At 38.4% G+C, this 21,314-nt stretch overlaps 1 protein-coding gene across 1 annotated transcript in view; it reads left to right on the top strand.

The window, feature by feature from the left end:
- The window catches only part of CTNNA2 (catenin alpha 2), a 394,793-nt gene that overhangs the window by 96,384 nt on the left and 277,095 nt on the right, over positions 1 to 21,314 (top strand). The window contains exons 5-7 of the mRNA XM_026048900.1: positions 521 to 640; positions 2,085 to 2,351; positions 12,429 to 12,632. Of these exons, the coding sequence (XP_025904685.1) occupies positions 521 to 640; positions 2,085 to 2,351; positions 12,429 to 12,632 (591 nt within the window). The remainder of the gene's footprint in view (positions 1 to 520; positions 641 to 2,084; positions 2,352 to 12,428; positions 12,633 to 21,314) is intronic.

Here is a 21,314-nt window from a genome sequence, read left to right as displayed (position 1 = left end):
TTTGAAAGCAATTGAAAAGAAGTTCCAAATAAGGCTGACAGGTTAAAAAGAGAATAACATTTTTATTCTGAGTTTTTTTTCTGTTTTCTTTATAAAGATACAATATTATTGGTGTATCAGGGTGAATTTAAATGCTAACAGTATATTTCCGTCTCCTTCCTCAAAGTTATTTTTCTTCTACAATTAATAACTACCTTTTGCTTTTGCATAAAGCATCTACAAGACATTAGGAACATATTTATCCACTTTGTTTTAAAACCCACAATATTAAACATTTTCTCTAGTAAATATCAGGGGTGAAATGAATATAGTTATGTTTTATATATTAATTATACATGATAACAACATCCACTTATTGGAAAGTAATGCATGATAGCATCCAGACAGTTTTTGTATTATGAAACCTAATTAAAATCAGCAGAAATATTCCAAATTGGGTCCATGCAGCAGAAGGTACTGTCTGAAATGGTTAGTGGCAGCTGGATTCCGATGCTGACGTTGCTTCTCTCTTGCACTCCAGGTAGAAGAAGCACTAGAAGCAGTGAAAAATGCAACCAACGAGCAAGACTTAGCAAATCGCTTCAAAGAGTTTGGAAAAGAGATGGTCAAACTGAACTACGTGGCTGCCAGGCGGCAACAGGTGAGTGTGTTTGGAAGCAGAAAATGAGTCATGGCTAAAAAAGGACTTATGTTTTTGTTATTCTCCCATCTGGCTGGTTTAGAATGTATGGTAAGTAACTGCCAGGCCATGGCCTATAATTTAATCATATTTATTTTTCTGAATATGATTAAATTTTTCAAAATGCAGTTAATTTCTTTAAGAATATATTTCAAGTGGCTTCAATTAGTAATGGAAGCAAGGGTGAGAAGGCAAGTGATTCAGAAGGTTATGGGTAGTTTTCATGTAATGATTATTCCAATTTAGCTCTATCCTGTGCTGATTTGAGGTCACTCTGACAGCTGGAAAATAATGAGTTCTCGGGTAGTCCAGGGTAATTCAAATTCAGGAAAAACAGAAATCTAGTTTGTGTTCAAAAACAGCACTCTTAATTATCAAATACTTGAGAAGATGAATTCTTCATTCACTTATTACTACGGAAGACAGAAAAAAAAGATAAGAAAGCCATTATAACATTTATTTAAAGCCCATAATTATATGTCCTGCCATTAAACATAACTTTCCCCTGAGCACCGCTCTTGAGACCCCAAAAAGTGCAGTCATGATGGAGCTGTGTAAGTTCTCTTCAGTTGTGGGTGAATAACAGTAATTATTTGAATGTATAATCCTTATGTTTCTAGCCTTTCAGATTTAGTAGCTGGTTTAGAAACTGATTTTCCCTGTTTTTTCATTTGCCTTATCTTCTGCAATCTGCTTCTTGCATCATTACTATATGTATGCATTTTTTACAAAATGTAACACTTACAGAGTTATATGGAAAATAAATTAAAAATGAAGAGTACAGTCACTATATGAAATGGTTTTTCTGTATGTTCAGATGCTTCCTTATATTTGGTAAATTAATATAATAGAATAAGCCTATAGAATACATGCATAAAACAACAACAAAAAAAAAWAAAGGAAGGTATTTATGTTGCCTTTATACACTAGAAACAAACCCATTAACAAGTGGCTTTCCAGAGGGATTTCTAAGGGTTTGCCTTGTGATGGTTTGAAGAGGACATAGCTGTAGTATTTACAAAAATATGGCACTTGCTGCAATGGCAGCGTCACACTCCCCTTGCTCTTAYGGAATCAGCAGAGTGAATCCAGGCAATCAGGGAGTGCAAATTTGGATGGTTTATTTAAATTTCCTGCTGGCCTTTGGATAGGAGAAACATCTGACAGTTTGAGATGACAAGCTCTGAGYAGAATGCTAAATCGTTAGCTACACAAAAAGGACTGACCTTTCTTGGACAGGAGGAACTTTTCTTTGGGAATTATGGTAGATTCTGTCAGAAATTTTGTCTTTGCAAAAGCCCAGGAGACTCYAACAGTTGCAGGGACACTTAAACTGCACAGGCAGTGCACTCCAATGCTAAGGCTTGAGTGCRTGACTGAAAATTGCTGCGCTTTTTCCCTCCAGGAACTGAAAGACCCTCACTGCAGGGATGAAATGGCCGCAGCGCGAGGGGCTCTGAAGAAGAACGCCACCATGCTGTACACGGCCTCGCAGGCCTTCCTCCGTCACCCTGACGTAGCAGCCACGAGAGCCAACAGAGACTACGTCTTCAAGCAAGTGCAAGAAGCCATTGCYGGCATCTCTAACGCCGCCCAGGCCACCTCACCCACCGACGAGAACAAGGGCCACACTGGCATAGGAGAACTGGCTGCTGCCCTGAATGAATTTGATGTAAGTATCGGGAGTGTGTGGAAAATGCACCATTTCTCCAGGAAATCTACCTTGTTTTTAACTAAGCAGGTTTTGAGCAGGAATTAAATGTTCTTTTTCATTCAGGTTCATTTTCCTAGACTGCAGCAGAAAATTGCTGACATAAATTTGTCTTTTATGGGAGGAATGTTTCTTTTCCACTCTTGGGCTCAGGTTGCAAGGAGTTATTCTTGCTCATGTACTATGGCTATGAGAGAGATACAAGTCCTCTTCTGCTTTGGTGTCTTTGGAGAATCTAACCACAGAGTTCTCCATGATGCAAAAGTGGTTTAATTTGGCGGCTAAGTTCTGTGACCAAGAGGACTTTTTTGATCTAGTTGGTGGAATGGTAGAATCAGATTTGTCTGGCTTGTCAGGAAGAAAGCTAGAACAGGAAAATAAAGATAATGTTGGAAGCATCCTGGAAACATTAGCATTCAACTTGCTTGCTGAATCAGGAGTTACGTTCAACAAAGTTATGAGTAAAACAGATTTCCAACGGAGTTGATRCCATTCTCTTCAGCTGCAGGGGAGGTGCTACAGCCTCTGTAGAAACAAATACCTACAATTTTGCTTTAATGACTTTCTCAACAGCTAACTTTGGTTAATTGTTTCTTAATTAACACTTAACTTTTTAAAGGCTAATTTCATTGCTAGTCTTATCTCGTGACTTTTCTACATCTCCCRCTGAGGACCTTCTTTAGAGAATGAAACCCTTAACTGCAGACAATATCTCCAAATTCTGATTTTTGCAAAGGATTTATTAAGATTCTTCTTCTTCAACACCCTTTTGTTTTAAATTGATGCCCGAGGTTACAATCCCAGCATCTCTCACAGAGCTACCCTGTCCTGCTGTACTGAGATGAAGACAGAAATAGTGAGGAAGGTTCATCTCACAAAGTGGAGATGGGGGCCTGTGTTCTGCTRCTGTGGGTTATGGTTATTGGGCTCACTTTGGATGTGGTGTTAGAAAGGGGGAGCTGATATAGGATCCAGGGAAGCTGARGGATTGAGCAGGGCATTGGAAAAAGGAAGAGAAGGCAGCTAAGAGCAAAAGGGAGATGTGGACAGAGCTGGGAGCAGGGCAGCTGAAAGTGCAGATAGGATCAGGAGGAGACAAGCTGGTAGGTAGCGGGGGGACAAAAGGGCTCATATGCTTAGAGAACATCATCTTTTAATGGTCCTCTGCTACAGGAGGAGCTGTGCCCCAGCAGCGAGTCAGGGTTGCATGAAGGTAGACTCTTCAACTTCCATCTTCACTGGTCCAACAAGTACGGTGAACAAAATACAGTGAATAAAAAGGAATTGCGGGAGGTGAAAAGCTGGTAAAACCAGTGAGTGGAACTACTGCAGGACCTGGAGATAGCATCAGGTTTCAGCGTGCTTTTCAAACACCTCATTCTTTCCAAATAAAAGAACTACCTGCGTGGACTAGTTGTTTGTTTTGTTTTGTTTTACAATATAGAGTTCTAGATCTGCATTTTTGCTTTGGAAGCTTTTGTAGATCAAAATTTAAAGAGATCATTCTTGCATCCAGTACCTTCTCAGCTCACAGGTTTAGGTCCCTGACTGATAAGACTCTAAAATAGTATTTCTGCTTGGTCTGCTTGTGCTGTGGTTTTTGTGTGGGACCTCTTTTGTGAAACCTCTGCTGTCTATGATATGCAAACGGCAGCTGAAAGCACGTGAGGCTTCAGTCCCAAACTGTGGCTGCTGCTGTCTGGAAAAGGCTGCTGCTCAATGCAGAGGGTCACTGTGCTTCCCTGCAACCTGCAGTTCATTGACTCATGGCTCTGGGAAGACTTGGCAAGACACCTGACCCGGTCCCTGCTGCTTTGTGGGAACATCATCTTTTTTTTTCTGCAAGTGAAGTTTCTTCCACTTTCCATGATGTTGCAGACATCGTACATACCTATGTGAGAGGTATCGTGCTGTATTCACAGTTGCTTATGGAAAAATGCTCTCTGTTTCTGAGATATTTCTTTTCCTAATTTTAAGGTTTTCTTCTCTGATAGAGTACAAAGATTTAAATTATTGTTTTATCTACTTCCTACCAATTTTTTTTTCTATTTTTCTGCCTGGTCAGTGGTTGAATGTAGTTTATTTGGATTTAATTTTGCAAGACAGTCATCATTCCTGAAACTCCAGGAAAAGCTTAAATTTATATCTGCAGTTGTGGGGTGATTCTGAAATTACATTTCTGGTAAACAAGTCAGTGTGCAGAATTACTAGAGTAGTTAACTGCTCCATAGGTTAAAAAAACACAGTGGAAAAGAATTTTTTTTTTAAAGGATTACTTCAGGAAAGATGATAGTGTTTTCCAGTCAACATATTTTTTCAGTCTGTTTATTATACACTAGCACTCATATTTATGGATGTGAATTTGTGTTTGGTATGGAGTGCCCGATGAACCTTGTCTTGGAGGACAAGATAATCCTTCTGTGTTAAAATAAGCACACAGATTTGCCGTAACGCTTATCGTTTCACCTTTGTTTTTGCAAGTTTCAGAATCAGTGTTCTGTGCTTTTAGCACTTAAAAAATCGAGCAAAAAACCCCCAAAACATGGTGTAAATCATCTCAATGCTCTGAGAGTCAAAATACCATCAGAGGTAATTTACATTACTCTGTTTTAAATACTTTTTTATTGTCTTTAAGTAGATGTCATGTGAATTGCCATACTCTTTACCACACCACTCTGTGCTTTGAAGTCACCTGTAAGTTTTTAGCAGCAGTCTGTTCCAATAGTTATCATTTACTGTGCTCTTGGAGATAATTTATGTAGAAAAGAAGAGAGTTCATGAGTCTGTTTCTAATCAGAATTTGCTGCTTTGAGGTATTGTTTGAAGAAGATTGATGAAGAGTACAGAAGGTAGGGTTTAATGCCTCACTTCTTATTCTTTGATTTAAATCCTCTCACAGTAATTTGAGGAGTAAATTTCTCACAGTAAATTGCAATTAACTCCAGATATTTCTGGGTAACTTATTAGTAAAGTTTATTGTATATTTTATGTTTGCTAAAACTTCTTTGTTCTTTCTTTGACTAATGGAGCATGCTTTATTTTCTGTCTAAATTATTCTTTCTTGGGGACGAAGAAACCAATGTGTTTGATAAGARCTTAGTGTGAAAATGTCATTTTTGCATGGAGCAAACAGTAGTGAAAAGGACCATGAGGTTCCTACTAGATTGGCATGGGGATGGATGGAGATTCCACTTCAGTGAGGAGCTGGGAAAGAGGAAAATATATTTATATACATACACCCAGTGTGAGGGTAAATAGTTGTAAAGCCTATTTGCTGCAAAGGGGAATGGAGAGGCACAGGGATAGGGCGAGTTGGTGTTGGGCACTGGGAAAATCCAGCTAGTCAGCGCCTTCCTCTTTTTCAGGTCTGGGCTTGAGACTGTGATTCTTAATTTCCAGAAATAGAGCTGTGTCAGCGAGATGTGCTGACAATGCTTGAAGTAGTAAACACTGATAAAATTCAAATTGTAGGTGCTTCAGATAAGGTACTCTACATAAATTTTCAAAACAAATTCTAAAAGTTTTGCTTTAGCTTTTGATGCAGAAAATGTGGGTAATCTTTCTTGCAGGAGGCAATGAGAATAGGTTTATCAAAGTTTTCTAAATATCAACATAAAATAGATTAATAAAGTCTTTGACTGAGGAAAGGGAAAAAGAATAGCCCAAGAGGGGCTGGTGGGGAAGCATAACCAAAAAAACCAACCCCTTCCCTTCCTCCACCAAAACACGAGGCCTGATGTATTCAGTTTGGGTACCCAGCAGCATCCCTGTGCTTCAAGAGTTTCAAGTCTTTCATGTATTGGGTTTGGACTAGATGATCCCAAGAGGTCCCTTCCAACTTCAACCATTCTGTGATTTGGACACTGCTTCTGCTCTGCAGCTCTTGGAGATTCTCTGTGGAGCAAGGTTTGGTAGGAGAAGGTGGTTGGGGCTGCACTGATACCTGCCAGTGTCCCCGTGGTGCCAGCCCCTGTACCCTGCGTGCTCGCTTGCCTGCACCAGGTCACATTCAGGCTCATGGCTTCAGGTGTTTACAACGTGTGACAGCCCTTGGAGCCTAAACTGCCTTATAGCCTGCACACTGAGTGTCCCTCACACATCAGGAAAGCACTGAACAGCAATGTAAGGATGAATTTTGCAGGATACCTAAAAACATCATGAAACTAATAAAAACTTTTGTCCTGTCCGTTAGCATCTGAGGTAACTGGGACACAGGACAAAGCCTTTAATTCAGGGTTTTCTATGCAGAATGACAGTGGTTTAGCAGCAGGAAACTCCCAGTTTTATCCATCTGTTTCAGAAGCTCATTCTGCTTTTCATGAGCTGTGGTAGCAGCAGGTTTTAAGATGTTTAAGACATTTTTGTTTCTTCTATGCTTGCAGGTGTACACAGAGGTGAGTACTTATATTATTGTGGAAATGGGAATTCCGTATTTCCAGGGGCTGCACTGGGAATGATAGGATTTTGATTTCCCAGGTGTAGCAGAAATGCAGCTTTTGCAACGTTGCTGTATCCACAGAGAGAGGGATTGACCATTGCTTTGCTTGCTAGTAGTGAGATCCAGTGACTATTTAAAAAAAATGGGCTACTGATTTGTTTTCTGTATCAGAGCACCATCTAGTGGGGTTCTTAATTTTTTCTTCCTGAAATTCTTTATTTCAGTTCTCCTGCCCAGTTATGTATTTTATTATGAAATGCACTTCRACTCTTGGTAATAAGACAGTAATCAGTTGATTTGCAGAGGAGCTTTTGGAACGAGCCCTTACCCAAACAAATTTTTTGGGGCACACAAATCAAACAGTCTTCGATGAAAATCATCAACCATTTTCCTGGTGCAGATCCTTTGAGGGAAGAAATACRTTTCCTGCCTTTATTTATACAGCACCATCTCCCACGTTGTTCTGAAAATTCGGGTGTCTGGTCCTGTTTATAGGCATTCCTATTTACAAAAAAGACAGTTTTTCATAGTGTCTTGCTCTCTATGACATTGTTTATCTGCAATATCTATCAATTTGAGTTTTTAATGGTGTTTGTCACTGTGTGATTTTTTTTTTTTGATATGCCTTGGAGTAGCAGTGGCCTAAAAAAAGCATATTTTCAGTGTGTTAAATCACTGAGAAGCATGTTATAAAACAATGTTTGCCCTGAAAGTTTYGTTTTCTAAGTAGACAAATCAATAATAAGAGAAAAAGAGGAAAGACGATATCATTTATCCAAAGTCACACAAGAGATTAATGAATCAGGAAAGCAGCCTCCAAGCCATTAATTCCCATTAAATGCCTTTGCTCCTGTGCCATGCTGCTTACCAAGGTATTTGATAAGGTCGCTTCAGTTTACTGGGACTGTCCAGGGTGTAAAATGTAACAAAAACTCTTTTGTGGAGCGGTCTGCCTGATTCTCCCTTCCAGGATGTTTCTTCCCCTTGTGGTACTTAAGCTGTGACACGACTGCAACCACAATTTTATCTCCTTTTATTCCATTTCTTAAATATGAAGGTCATTTCCTATTAAAGCAAAAGAAGCTTTAAAAAGAAACTATCAAACCACACAAACACAGTCTAATATTAGTTTTTAAATTCTTGCTCTATTAGGAGAAGAAATAACTACTTTTTGGATATTGATGTGTGTGAGTGGATTTTAAAGAATAAACATAGTAAGTTGTATAAAGTTCCCTGTTCTCATCATCCTTTAACATCCATTGAAAAATTAAAGAAACGCTAAGAAATAGTGAATCCTGTATTGCTTTGTGTGTGCRTCAGAGATTGGCTGGGTGGCTAATGAGTGCAGGGAAACTGGGAGAGAAGGGTCTGTGTGAAGGTAAGTTGATGCTTTCCACTTTATACGCTTGTGTGCAAAGGTGTAAACAAGAAAAATGTGTAGACTTCATCCTTGTCCAGCCAGTAGGTAAATTGYTTAGTTAATAGTAAGTTTTGGCAAGAATGGATACTTAGTTTGGGAAATGCAGTAAGGAGTTTGAATCGTTTAGCTTGAGATGAGGAAGTACATGGAGCACCTTAGTAGTTGTATTTCTTTATATATATATATATATATACACACAAAATATTAATTCAATTTAACGTGTTGAGTTTTGTGTGACTTTATATTTTTAATTGAAACTTAATCCTCTTGTACTTGTGGCAAAAGATTCTAATCAATGAGAGGAAAAAGTTTCACCAAGTTTTCAAAGTCTCTGATCATACAAAGTGCTTATGTAGGATAYATGCTATTTTCAGTATATTTATTTCAAATATGAATRTTAATTCTATTTGATATATTAAACTTGAAAAGTAGTACATTGTAGTTCTATAGTGGTCATGGTAGCTGAGCAAGATGAAAATGACTTGTAATACTCATTTTGTGTGAAAAAAGTTTCTTTTTTTAAAAAAAAAGATTTGATTCTCTAAATAGAGCATTGCAACTCTTCTATAATCTTGTCTTTTTATAGTCTTTAAAAATGAGTGCAAGAAAAATTAATCCAGTGACTGTAGGATGCTTAAAGAAGATATTAACACCATCTCAACAGTCTGTAAATAAGTCTCCAGTTCAAGATTGATATTCTTGAACTTTGTTGAACTGAAGCTGGAAATCACCTGCACTCACAGCACCTGCAAAGATACAGTTTTTATGAACTTGTCTGTGATTTTAAAGAAGCTTGAAATAATTATAATCAGAATTAAAATGTCAGATTTATAGCTTTAATATTAAAAACATAATTGTTCCTGTTTATTCACATACCTCACCATTAACTGGCTATCTGGAAATAAGGGAAGCTCGAAACTTGTTCTTTAAATATTTTTGAAGAAGTTTATTTAGCCAGATTTCCTGGAAATGATTTTTTTTTCTTCCCAGAACACATTTCCTTTTTAATATAATGTTAATATATGCCAGTAATACATTCTCAAGTTGCATTTTGATAGTAAACTACTTCTGTGAAGGTATACGAGTATTTTGTGAGCAAAAACTAGTGTCTCTTTGAAAGTGACACGATGAGAACCGTCACGGCACAAATCCTCGGCATCATTCTGGGTCTCGGCATCATTCTGGGTCTCGGCATCATTCTGGTGTCTTCACTGCCTAGCAGGAGGCTGTAGAGAAGATGGATTCAGGCTCTTCTTGCAGGTCCATGAGAGGTAGCAGATACCAGCTCATTCAAGTAGAATTCTGATTCTAGTAGCTCATTCAAGTAGAATTCTGAAATACTGGATTTCCAAATTTCCAAGCACTGGAAGGAGCCCCAGGAGATTCTGCAGATCTGTGAGGATGGAGATCTCACAACTTGACTGGGCAAAGCCTGGGACCTGTCAGTCTGGCCTGATGACAAATTTGGCTCTACTCTGAGGACAGTTTTAAACCTGTCCAGAGGTCTCCAGAGGTCTGTTCTAACTCCAGCTATTCTATGAATCTACATTTTTGTTAACACAAGATCCCAAACAAATATTGGACAGACTTCTTCAGAGTGTGAATAGCCTAGGACTACCTCCGTAGGAGATCTTAGGGCTTGGAACCCATAGCAAACTGTGAGTGCAAGATCTTAAGAAATAGATAGCTCTTTGGATGCAATTTCAATCTTACTATCACTGCATTAAATATAAATACTGTGCTGAAGATCACACTGATCATGCCCCAAACCACATTGTTCCCAAGTGTGGCAGGGAAGTCCCTGCATTAAATTTGAATAGGCCCATCTCCTAGGGAAGGACTCCACTTCTCATTTAGATGCTTAAAAGTGCTCTTGCCTAGTGCTGGGAATCAGAGGCCCTAGAAAACTCTGTGAAACAGTATTTTACATTGTAGCTAAGACTGCTTTTATTTCTGCCATGCCGGCAGTTCCTGGAGCTGGAACAATTTGGTATCTGTTTAAAAGCCTCCATTATTTAACACTGAATCATAATAAATTTTCCTTGTGTTTCTCAACACATATCACTTAAGCACTCAATGGAATTATAAACTTCTCGGGGCTTGCTGCTCTTTCTCTGTATAGTAATGTGAGCTTCTGGGTTAGGTTTTTTTGTGAGGTTGTGGAGGAGTCAACTGCAAGTTCTCCTATGAAATAAGCAGGAGTTTRGGTTTTATTTTGTTATTTGTTTATTTATTAAGTCCTTATCTKACTGATTTAAAGAAAATGTTCGGTGTTGAGGTTTGGAGCCAGAATTAACCCAAGACTTACATGATTTATGTTTTATAATAGAGCAGATATTGTTGGGAATGTTAAGGGAAGGTATTGGTTATGTCTCATGTCCCGACATTTTAATGAACGTTTTAATACACCATTATTACTTTATTTCTTCAAATTAACTGTATCATTTGGTTTGCTCTTAATTGCACTTAGATCCTGCAGGAAACAGCCTAATCATAATGTTATCAAAGCGCTGTCGGAATTCAAATGTTTCATTAGGAAAAAACTGTGTGCGCTTTAAAGCAGTCGTGATTATTCTCAGAAATCTAAGCACTTTTCAGTTGTCCAGATCTCCCTCCTTCACCTTGATTTACTTTCTTTAAAAATGCAGAGAAGACCTGCACAGCTTGCAGAGCCCTTATAGACAATCTGCAATTATGAAACCTATTTGCATGATTGCTGCAAAAGGTTGCAGCTTGCCAGGGTTTTGCTAATGTGCCTATAAGTGGGGGCAGAAGATGTTTCTGTTTGTATTTTTTTGCTTTGATCTACAAGGAAAGGAAAAAGCAGGTCGGAATATAACCTGGGGTGCCTCAATGCTTGCAGGATGACTTCATGTTGTATACGCTTCTAGSGATAGAATTCATGCAGTTTAGCACTGTTGAACATTTGTTGAAACCCCTTGTAAATAAAATACACAAATATCTCACAGTATTCTTAATTTAAGCATTAGAAAGGCCCTTAATAAGACGAAAAAATAAAATAACTTTTTTTTGATGAAGTGAAAATGTTTTGCTAGCTGGCATGCTGTATGGCAAAATCAAGAGTTGAGGCTGTCTTTGTGCACTCAAAGAGCTTCTTGACTCAATAACCGAGCACTTTTTTTCCCGATTTAAAAAAAGGTTTTACACAATCTTATAAATTCTAGGTCACGTGCAAAGGAGCTGCTCTTTGTGCTTTTGTGTGTGGATCACGACTTTGGGAAAGCTTGGGATGCCCCTTCGGAAGCCCAAGGGAGCCGAAGCCGCGTGACCTGTCGCTTTTTACAAAGCGTGCAAAAAATGTCAGCTACCATACAGGGTGGATGGCAGGCGGAAAATTGCTGCAAACCATGCAAAATATTTTCTTTCTTTCTGTAATAATACACTGGTAGCTTTTAGCAGCTGTTTGGGTATAAAGAAGATGTCAAGAGGTTTCCTGTAAGGCTCGCCCCATCCTCTGTCTTTGCTCTGTACTGCCATTTTCTTGCAGTGCTAATGAAAATCCCTTCGTTTGTTTTCTTCTGATGCTGAGGTCATGTAGTAACGTTTCTGCAGTAGAGGCTACCCTAACAGTTTGTCAAAAAGAAGAAAATAGTTAACTCAGAGAATATTTGGACTGCTCTTCTGTCATAAATAGCTTATATGTTTAAAGCAATGTTTGCATATTTACACATTGCCTGTTAATTTCTTCATAATCCAAAACTTCTTCAGCAGGTTCAGGAAGGAAAAATATTAGCCAACTAATTTTACTTGATTCAAATGTGCATTCTGTACACACAGATACAGATATGCTATATACATAAGGCTTTATTTTACTTTGTGCCTCCTGAATATGTATTTGAACCTGTTGTGCTGTTCTTGACTACAATAACTTTTACAATCTCGTGTTACTAAGGATTTTTATACACTATGTAGCAACCTAGGCTTTCTTAGCTAGCAGATACTTATGCAATACTGATTTTTTTCAGGAATTTGATAGATAAGTAGTCCATTTATTGAGCTGGGAAGAAGATAAACCCTATGAAACCACTGCCAAAAAAGATACTTTTTTCAACAAAAGATATTTGTTTAAACAAAAAGCTGTAGATCCGTGTGCATTCCTAATCCCCCGCTCATATTTTGGGTTTTTTTTTTGTGTGTGTGCGTGGTTTGTTTTTGCCAGAACAAGATCATTCTGGACCCGCTGACCTTCAGCGAGGCGCGCTTCCGCCCGTCGCTGGAGGAGCGGCTGGAGAGCATCATCAGCGGCGCGGCGCTCATGGCCGACTCGTCGTGCACGCGCGACGACCGCCGCGAGCGCATCGTGGCCGAGTGCAACGCCGTGCGCCAGGCGCTGCAGGACCTGCTCAGCGAGTACATGAACAACGTGAGTCCCGCGCCCTCCGGGCCGCTCTCCTTCTCGGTAGCTTGTGGAATGAACGCCGCTCTGATAATTAGCAGTGGCAATATTGCTTCCTTATAGCAGGAGGAAATGTAGAAGGAGGGATGTAACTAGTGCTTGTTCAATTCAACTTGGAAAGAATTCAATTATTCAACTTGGAAAAGTTTTGCAAGCTTCTGCGGGAAGTTTGCTGCCAGTCAGAGTTCCTTGGGATATATTTTGTCCTGCAAAAAAACTCTCAACTTCCCCAGAGCTTTAATATTAAAGTTTCTTCTTGTGCAAAGAACAGCTAAAAAATCCACACCTTGAGATAAAATGTTTTCTTATGAAGCCTAATGGCAAGCAATGCAAGTGGGAAATGATYTGAGAAATATTTTCTTAATGAATGAGAATACAGATCATTAGCAACGTGCTCTCTGTTGTGGGATAGCAGTCGTTCTCTTGAGTTTTTAGGTTGTTACCTATAGATACTCCTGGGGGACTTTGTTTTTGCTGTGTGGCTTAAACCATTGCAGGTATTTGCTCGCTATCAGAGCTATTAAGTCTGCCAGTTTCCCTGAAATGGGTGAGTAATATTTAGCCATATTGCTGTTCACACAAAGAAATGCATCTTCCCTATCTTAAATGTGGCTGCCAGCCGTGGGATTTAAGAGGTTTTAAGCTGCTCAATGTGGTGTTAGACTGTGGGCTATAACCTCTATTTGCAGAACTTACCCCGACTCTTCTCTCCCCCTAACAATGCAGATATTAAAATGTACAATGTACCTTTTGGGGGATATTACACGTGGGAAGAAGCCTTGAGAAATGCTAACGCTTTTCTTGTTTAAATAGCAATTAGTTGTGGAGAAATTCCTGAAGGAGGGTTTTTTTTCCCGTTTTAAAAACATGATAGTAGCCATTTGAAGCAATAATTACGCACCTCAATGCTATTCTATGACCTTGTAGACACTGAGATTGAAGACATGATTTAAGAACATTAGACATGTTTTTGAATATGCAATATATGCTCTAAAATGTTTGAAAAACAAAACAAATGGACAAATCTGTACTTTGCATTTTCGTGTCTGTCATCACTACAAGCCTATAAGCAAGTTTCAATTAGCAAAATAATATTGGAAAGGTAAGGATTAAGCTTTTAACATTCTGCTGTTTTCTTTGGTGCGGTATCAACTGTGGGAAAATTCTTCCTTCAGTTATTTTATTGTACAGCTCAACTGATACTTTTTTTATGCTTCTGTTCCATATATAAAGACCCTTTAAGGTGTTTTTGTTGGTTATTTTCTTATTTTCTTTCTTTTTATGATTTGACAGTTAAAAGTTTCTTGTACTGTGAGTGAAAGCAAAGTGTATGTTGTTATATTACAAGCTGGAAATCCTAAGGAGAGTGCATTAAAGAGCAGGTAATGGGAATGTGATGAAAGGGATGCTGGTGGACTGCTTCCCATGGCATCTTGCATTGCAGAATTATTGTTATGAGGTGTCATCTTTAAAGGTCCTTCCAAAAAGTTACAGAACGGATGGATTCCAGCATCCCATTTCATTGTAGTGCCTGGTTTTACGCGTGCRGGATTCGGGTAGCAGGATGCAGTTCGCCCTTGCGTTGGAAACACTGCTCTTCTATTTCTGATGACATTTATATAGAAGGGGTGACTTTAAATGATTACAGGCATTTGTAGCAATTCTTCAGCTTGCTAATGGTTTTGTCATTTTTACTGGGACACATAATGATGTGGGCGGCCATTTTTTATTGTTGTCACTGTGTATTTACAACTTCTTCCTTTTTTTTTCCTTTCTCATTTTGATTAGCCTAAGCCGCATAATCTCAGTAATGCTTCTTTTCACCAATCTATGCTTTTTTTATGCTACCGATTTAAGATTTTTTTTTTTTTTACAGCTATTGAGTAAACATCTGAAGGTCTGAACACATGCCTAAGTTTATAAAAAGAGTAGTACTTCTAATTACAACACCTACATGGTGGCAGTATCTAAGAACAGCATTGAATTAATCATTCCGCCTTTCCAGATTGATGTTACCAGATATAAAGGATAGGGTCCAATTTACAGGTTACGGCACCGAAATGTAGGTGTCTGTCTGCAGATCCATACAGGAGAGCCTTGGCTCGGCTCAGGTGCCTGGGGATGGATGTCTAGCTGTGGTAAACTGCTAGTTGCAGTAGTTGTGTGTCCCCTTGAGCTCCTGGTCTGCTAATCCACCTGGGTCTTGTCCCGCCTGCCAGCCCCATCGCTGTGCCCCGTGTCCCTGGGGAAGAACTTAATCAAATCGGCTGGATCTGATCAACTCCATCAGCGAGCCCCATCACTCRAGCTGCTATTACAACTGGTGGAGATGCCATCAATGCTGCTGAGGGAGTCTGCAGGGTGATTCGGATAACGAGGCTGTAATCTAATTTGGGATGAGCTAAAGAAGTCTCTAGGCTCCCGTGGCTGCACTAACATCCATGGAGGATGGGATACATAGATCAKGTGTAGACAGTTCGTGTCTAGGCATCTGCCAGAGACCGGATTTCACCCCTTTGTGAAATTCCACTTCGCTTCTGGCCAATCGGTTGATCAAATGTGCATACTCATTTCATACTTGGTATGAGATGCAGAGAGCATGGAACAGATTAGATATTATCTGGTCATATTCTAGGATTATGGACTGTGTATTGCAGTGCTTTGATAGTTTACAGCACAGGTTGTGGTGTGGTTTTTTTTTTTTTTTTTCTCTCTTCTTCCCCATTTAGCTTAAAATTCTTCCTTTGGAATTATCTAGGGCACTTCGGCCCTTAGTATGGAGTAAAAGCTCCTCCACCTATATAAATCATGCCCTGGTATCCACATCTTAGAAAGTTCCCTATAGAGAGGTATGCTTCCTGCTTCCTGTGCTCAAGGAGGGCTTAAGCACCTCCATCATAGACATGCTGGTCCCCTTGGGAGGGAGACACAAGGTCAGTTAAATGAAACTCCCATTTATGAGGCGTAGGATATGATTTAGAAAAAGTAAATACGTAAATAAAATGCAGATATCCGGTTTCGGACTGTTGGCAGCCGCCAAAAAGAGAGGGAAAGAAATTCTCTAAAGAGGATAGAGAAGATTTCAAGTGAGAAGGATAAAAATACTGCTGGCTTTGCATTTGTATTATGTTCTGTGCTATGAAAGTTTTGGGAAAAGAAACACAGACAGAAACTATTTGGGGAATGTGAAAGGAGATGGTTTTTTGCTTTCCTCCCTCCTCCGTCTCAGATAACTGCTGGTTTGTGCTGTTTCCCAAACACGTTGAATTAAGTTTTTTCTCAGGTGTATTCCCTTCACAAATAGTCAGATGTTCTTGGCCCATTTCAGAGGTTATTTAAGCAATTATTGTTGTAGGAATTTTTCAATGATTATTATTACAGTTATTATTATTATTGAAAATTAATCCCTAGTATCTTCACCAGTTCTGTGACTAAATAGATATTCGGGCATTAAATTGAAAGGCTGTAGTCAGGACTGGAGACTCACGATAGATAAGTACTCTACAATAACATTTTGGAAATCACATATAAACTATTTTATTATAGTTCACCTATCTAGTACTATTGATTTAGTATATTACTTTCATATGTCTAACTAGTAATTATGTCAAAATATTTTCCCCAGGTGGCGTCTATTATTTCTGAACTAAACTCAACTCAACCTTTGCTTTTTGGCAGGGAGTGGAGGGTGGGAGGAACCTCGGTCAGCTGGGTCGTATGGATTTATTCCAACTCACACAGAAAACTAGTGACTTTTTTTTTTTTTGAGTCTCATGTCCACGTGATAAACCTCAGAATTTATTCTAAAATAAAATTGAGTTCTAGACTTCTACTGTGCAGAGAAGAGCTAAATGCAGGTCCATGTAAGCTCTTAATATGGTTGTTCTCCCTTTATCTAAATGAGAAAAACAAAAAACCCCCAAGATTCGAAGGATGTTTAGCTCTGATGCTGATGGGGTTCCCTGCTGGTAAACTCTCCCAGATCCTTGGTGCTCTGTCTGCCAGGGAACAAAAGTCCTAGAGACCTGCTCCTTCCAATGCTTGAACTCTTCACTTAGGAGTCGGTGGCTGGGTTCACCCAAATGTGACCACCCAAATGTGACCACCCAAATGTGACCCTGCTCTGGACACCTGTCCTAGGAAGCATCAGGTTGCTGCGGCACCGATGGCTCGTTAGGATGGGGAAGAAAGAAAAAATATATATTTTTTAAAAAGTTAGTTTGAAATTCYTGTGAAATGATCAGTCCTTCATGAAATTCTTCTACTACTACGGATGTTTTAATGGATAAAAGTAAAGTCCGGAGCCCTGCAGTCCAGGCTTGTTTTTATTGWTATTTTATTGTTATTGCTGTATACAATAATGTTGCTTAGTGGTTGTGGTTGCAGCTCTTGATGTTCTGTAAAGGTCCTGTCTGTTCCTGGCTTTTGTTCACTGTGACTTAAGCGCTGTAGATTCTCATTCTCGTTTCCTGCAAAGAAGAAAATGTCAAACTTTGAAGATGCCAAATGTCTGAAAACAGGGGGAGAGAAAGCAGAGTCTCCAGGCAGKTTTTCTTCACAAATATATTGGCAAAAGATTTGATTCAGCCAAAGAAAGATTGTAATGTTGCAGTACATGAAACCCCCCCTTAACAGAGGGCTGAAGTTATAGTGCTTGATCAAAACACGATAGCAAATGAAAATTGATAAACTCTCRAGATACTGTCAGATTCAGTATCAGCTCTATCTGAATTCTTATTTAATTCATTTTAAAAGAGAAAAGTAATAATTCTTTGATACATTTTAGGTTAATCTTGGTGACAGCGAGCAGTAAGTGACATTTATGAGGCAGCAGGGCTGGGTGACCAGGGGTTCACTGCTGGACTAATTAATAYCAGCCATGCTGATTACTGCAAGTCATTCATTTAGGATTTCTGTACTCAAGGAGTGGAGAATTGCACCAGGGTTTTAAAGCATTAAAAAAGAAAAGGGAATATAGGCTTTTCTGCCCTGCYATCTATGCAGATGATGGGGCATGAAGCTTACCGATTTTCCAGCTTGGCTATTCAAGTCCAGTCTCATCAGTCTTCGAGGTCCAGCAGAGAGAGTTTGGACAATAAATGCATGAATTACTGATACCAGAACTCAACAAGGCTGAGGGAGCAGCTGCTTTTTACTCCTTTTATGTGGGTTTAAAAAAAAAAAAAAAAAAAAAAAAAAAAAGACTATATACATTGAAGTCTCAGTGTGGTTTCTCTTTTTTGTTTTCCACACAGAAACCTACATTTTGTGAATTGGAATAATAGGAATATATATATATTTTATATCTCAATGTAAATAGGCATATACATATACAAAAGAGTTCCATTTTCTTTAAGTGTGGGTATGTGTCCATGGGGGCATGAACATAAAAGGTACAGGAGATCCAGCAGAAATGATGTACAGGGAAGGTGGTGGGATTTAGTCTGGGCTTCCTCGGGCTCCTTAGGCTTAAACCGTTAAAGCAGAACTGCCCTGCCATATGCACATTGCAAAATTTTATAGAAATACAGTAATATTGTCATATTTGTCCAATTGCTAAAAGTTGCTTGTTCACCTGCATTAATGTCCTGTATCAATCTTGACGCATGACGTGATTCATAACATTTGTAGCTTTTCTTTGGAGTGAAGCTGGGATTTATAGGTCACTGATTTGTTGTTTGTTATTGTGTGTAGGCCAATATCAATGCGAAAGAAATTTTCATGTTTTTTATCAGTAGCAATATATATGTATTTTCTCAAAATACATCTTTGAGGAAGAAACTTCCATATTTTTACAGTCTGTATTTGCGTTGTTGCATATTGGATGTGTTTTGGATGCGAAACTAAACATTTAGAATAATTTCAGTGTAACTGCTAATGCATCAAAATGAGCAAGAACCTGCAGAAATTAGTGAGCTTCTCAAAACCCCTGTCAAAACTTTACATGTCCTGGAGGCTCCATAACAGCTGTTTGCTTAATTTAATACCTTAATAGTCCAAATTCTGGTAATTAGATGGGAAATCAGAAGTAGCAAAGAAAACATAAGTTGTAAATAAACTCTGCAGATTTGTTTCTCCCAGCTGCTGTTATTCTGCAGGTGAGCATGAGAGGGAGCAGCTGTAATCAGGCTGGGGCTCCGTAACAGCAAAGAGAGCAAAAATAACATGAATTTATTAAGTGAGTACCTGTCCCAGCTTAGGAACTGTGGCTCTATCCCTGCTCTTGAGCAATGCCAAAATCTAACTAAAAATACTCTGCTAAAATCCTGACGTGCATTAAAAGGACCCCTAGCAGTTTGTGTTAATCTKCCTTGCTCATACAAAAACTGTAGRAACTGCAGGATTTCTGTATTTAAGCTTCTATTAACAGTCAAAACTACAAAGTTCTGTGTAGTATGTGTGAACTTCAGCCTTCTGTGTGCTGCCTTGTTTGTGTTGCTGCTTTTTTTATTTACGCAGTGAAGGGTTTTAAGAATGACTGCGACCTCTTCTTTAATGACAGAAGAATTTAGAATGATTTTGAGGCGTATCACCTGAAATAGTGATTGTAGGTGCCCAGAAGAGGGCACACTTGCATACCAGAAGCACATCCCTGAAGATCTGCATTCTGATGTTGTATAGCTGTAATCAAAGAAAATTTAATATTATACAAAATGAAGAGGTTTTTATTAGTCACAGAATCTTCAGGGGAAAAAAAAAAACAGAAAACACACTACATTTGAAAGGTTGTGGGGRGAAATGTATATATTTTTTAAATCAAATCAATGTTACGTGCAGAAACTCTCAAAGAGAAAACAGATGTTAAATTCCAGCTTGCATTTTTGAAATGCATTCATATTTTGATTTCCGTGTGGAATTTGGCATGCAGGGAATAAAAAGCCTCTCTATCTAGGTAAAAATATGATCTCAAAAACATATGCAGTATAACATAAGCTAAGTTACAGCTTGCTTTCTGCAGCAGGCAGAAATCTGAGAGGCAAGGAAGTACAGTATATAATTCCTTCGCCTCAGTGGGATTCGATATCGAATCTGTTCATTATCTTATGACTTGCTAAATAGAGTAGAATTAGGAGGACAAGTTGTGTCTTGTGACAGAGGGACTTAGAGTCACGTTTTCCAGGGCTTGGTTTTATTCAGAGACTGAGAGCACGTGTAGTTTATTTTTATTTTTTTTGCTTGAGAAATGAGAGAGAGAAAAAGCATCTCCACCATAGTCAGTTCCACGCAGTTTTCTTAGTGAAACAGTGGGGTGGAAAGGGGGTTGTTTGTTTTGTTTTAACATGATGGCGTCAAAGGAAGGGTAACTTCATGTTTGGATTGGATTTTTTGCCGTGATTTTAAATATTAATCCAGCTTTCATGGTGCTTGATAGTAWTTGCAGCTATGTCATAGCACTTCTATAGCTATAGCAACTATTTTAAAATATTTTAACATATATTTGACTTCAACAGAATGAACTGAAACATTTTCTGACATTCATTTCCCTATCGAGAAGTTTAATGCTCATTAAGTTTATAAAATAATCTTCAATTAAATGCCGGATAACTGGTCACATATGTGATGAAGGTTGTTTATATATCTGTCAAATGCTCACTAGAGTAATTAACTGGTATATCGACCAATTCTTTCATTTGGTAAGAAATTATTTGAAAAAATCCTTAGGAGACTTGAAAACTCAGATGAATGTATGATCATATATTACAGTGTTGAACTGCTTCTTAGACATTTGCTGAAGACTTAAGTCTACCTGTGATTTAAACTCTAATTTCCTCTTACTTTAAGAGAATTCTTCGGATTTATATTGAGGATTGGCTCACATTTAAGAACATGACTGGATTTTTTTACTTTGTGATAAAATCTATATATTTCAATGCAAATTTAGAGATCCTCAAAATACCATTCTGCAGCTTTACGTAGACAGTGACTAAATCCTTTTTGACGTGGTCTAGAATACCTTGGGGCATGGTGTGTAGTAATGTAGTTACTATAAGGCTGTCAAATTCATTGCCAAATGGTATTTGAATCCTGGGATCAGATAAATTAGATTTTAATTGGGTTTTAAGGCTAAGCTGAATAAGTAGATAAAGTAGAATTAACCAGAGACATATTAACGTAATGAAACCTTTGGTTCTTCTAAGCTATTCTATTAAAGACCATACAATCTTTTGTTGATAAAAGACGTCATGGTAGAATAGAAAGAGATTGACATTGATAGGTAAGACGAACGCTGGTTTCTAATATAATCACGTTATCGGGAGCACTGGAAAACCAAGGATGCGGACAAAATTGCATCAGTTTTATTTCATTATAGCGTTTGGAAAGAAAATAAGCAAGCAAAAGATCTCAAAACTGAGTTTTTCCAGAGAGATGGGGAGCACTCAGCCAGAGAATTTATTGAGGCGCCTGGGTGGGTTTTTGTGCTTCTCAAAGGGCAAAACAGAAGTCAGTAACTGTGTGTTGTGAAATGAAAATATCATTTGCTGGTTTGTTTCTTTTGAATTATTCTGCAATGTTTTGGGGGCTGCAGAATTTAATTTTCATGAGAAAGAAGAAGTTCTTTTCCTAGTGAGTTAACTTTGGATTCTGTATAGATGTATATATGCTTGAATGTTTACATTTTTTTCAAAGGTACAAAATTCCAGAGCTCAT

This window comes from Nothoprocta perdicaria, unplaced genomic scaffold, assembly GCF_003342845.1.
Source record: "Nothoprocta perdicaria isolate Ctin4 unplaced genomic scaffold, notPer1 scaffold_58, whole genome shotgun sequence".
Taxonomy (NCBI): domain Eukaryota; kingdom Metazoa; phylum Chordata; class Aves; order Tinamiformes; family Tinamidae; genus Nothoprocta; species Nothoprocta perdicaria.
This window is presented reverse-complemented; position numbering and strand designations above follow the sequence as displayed.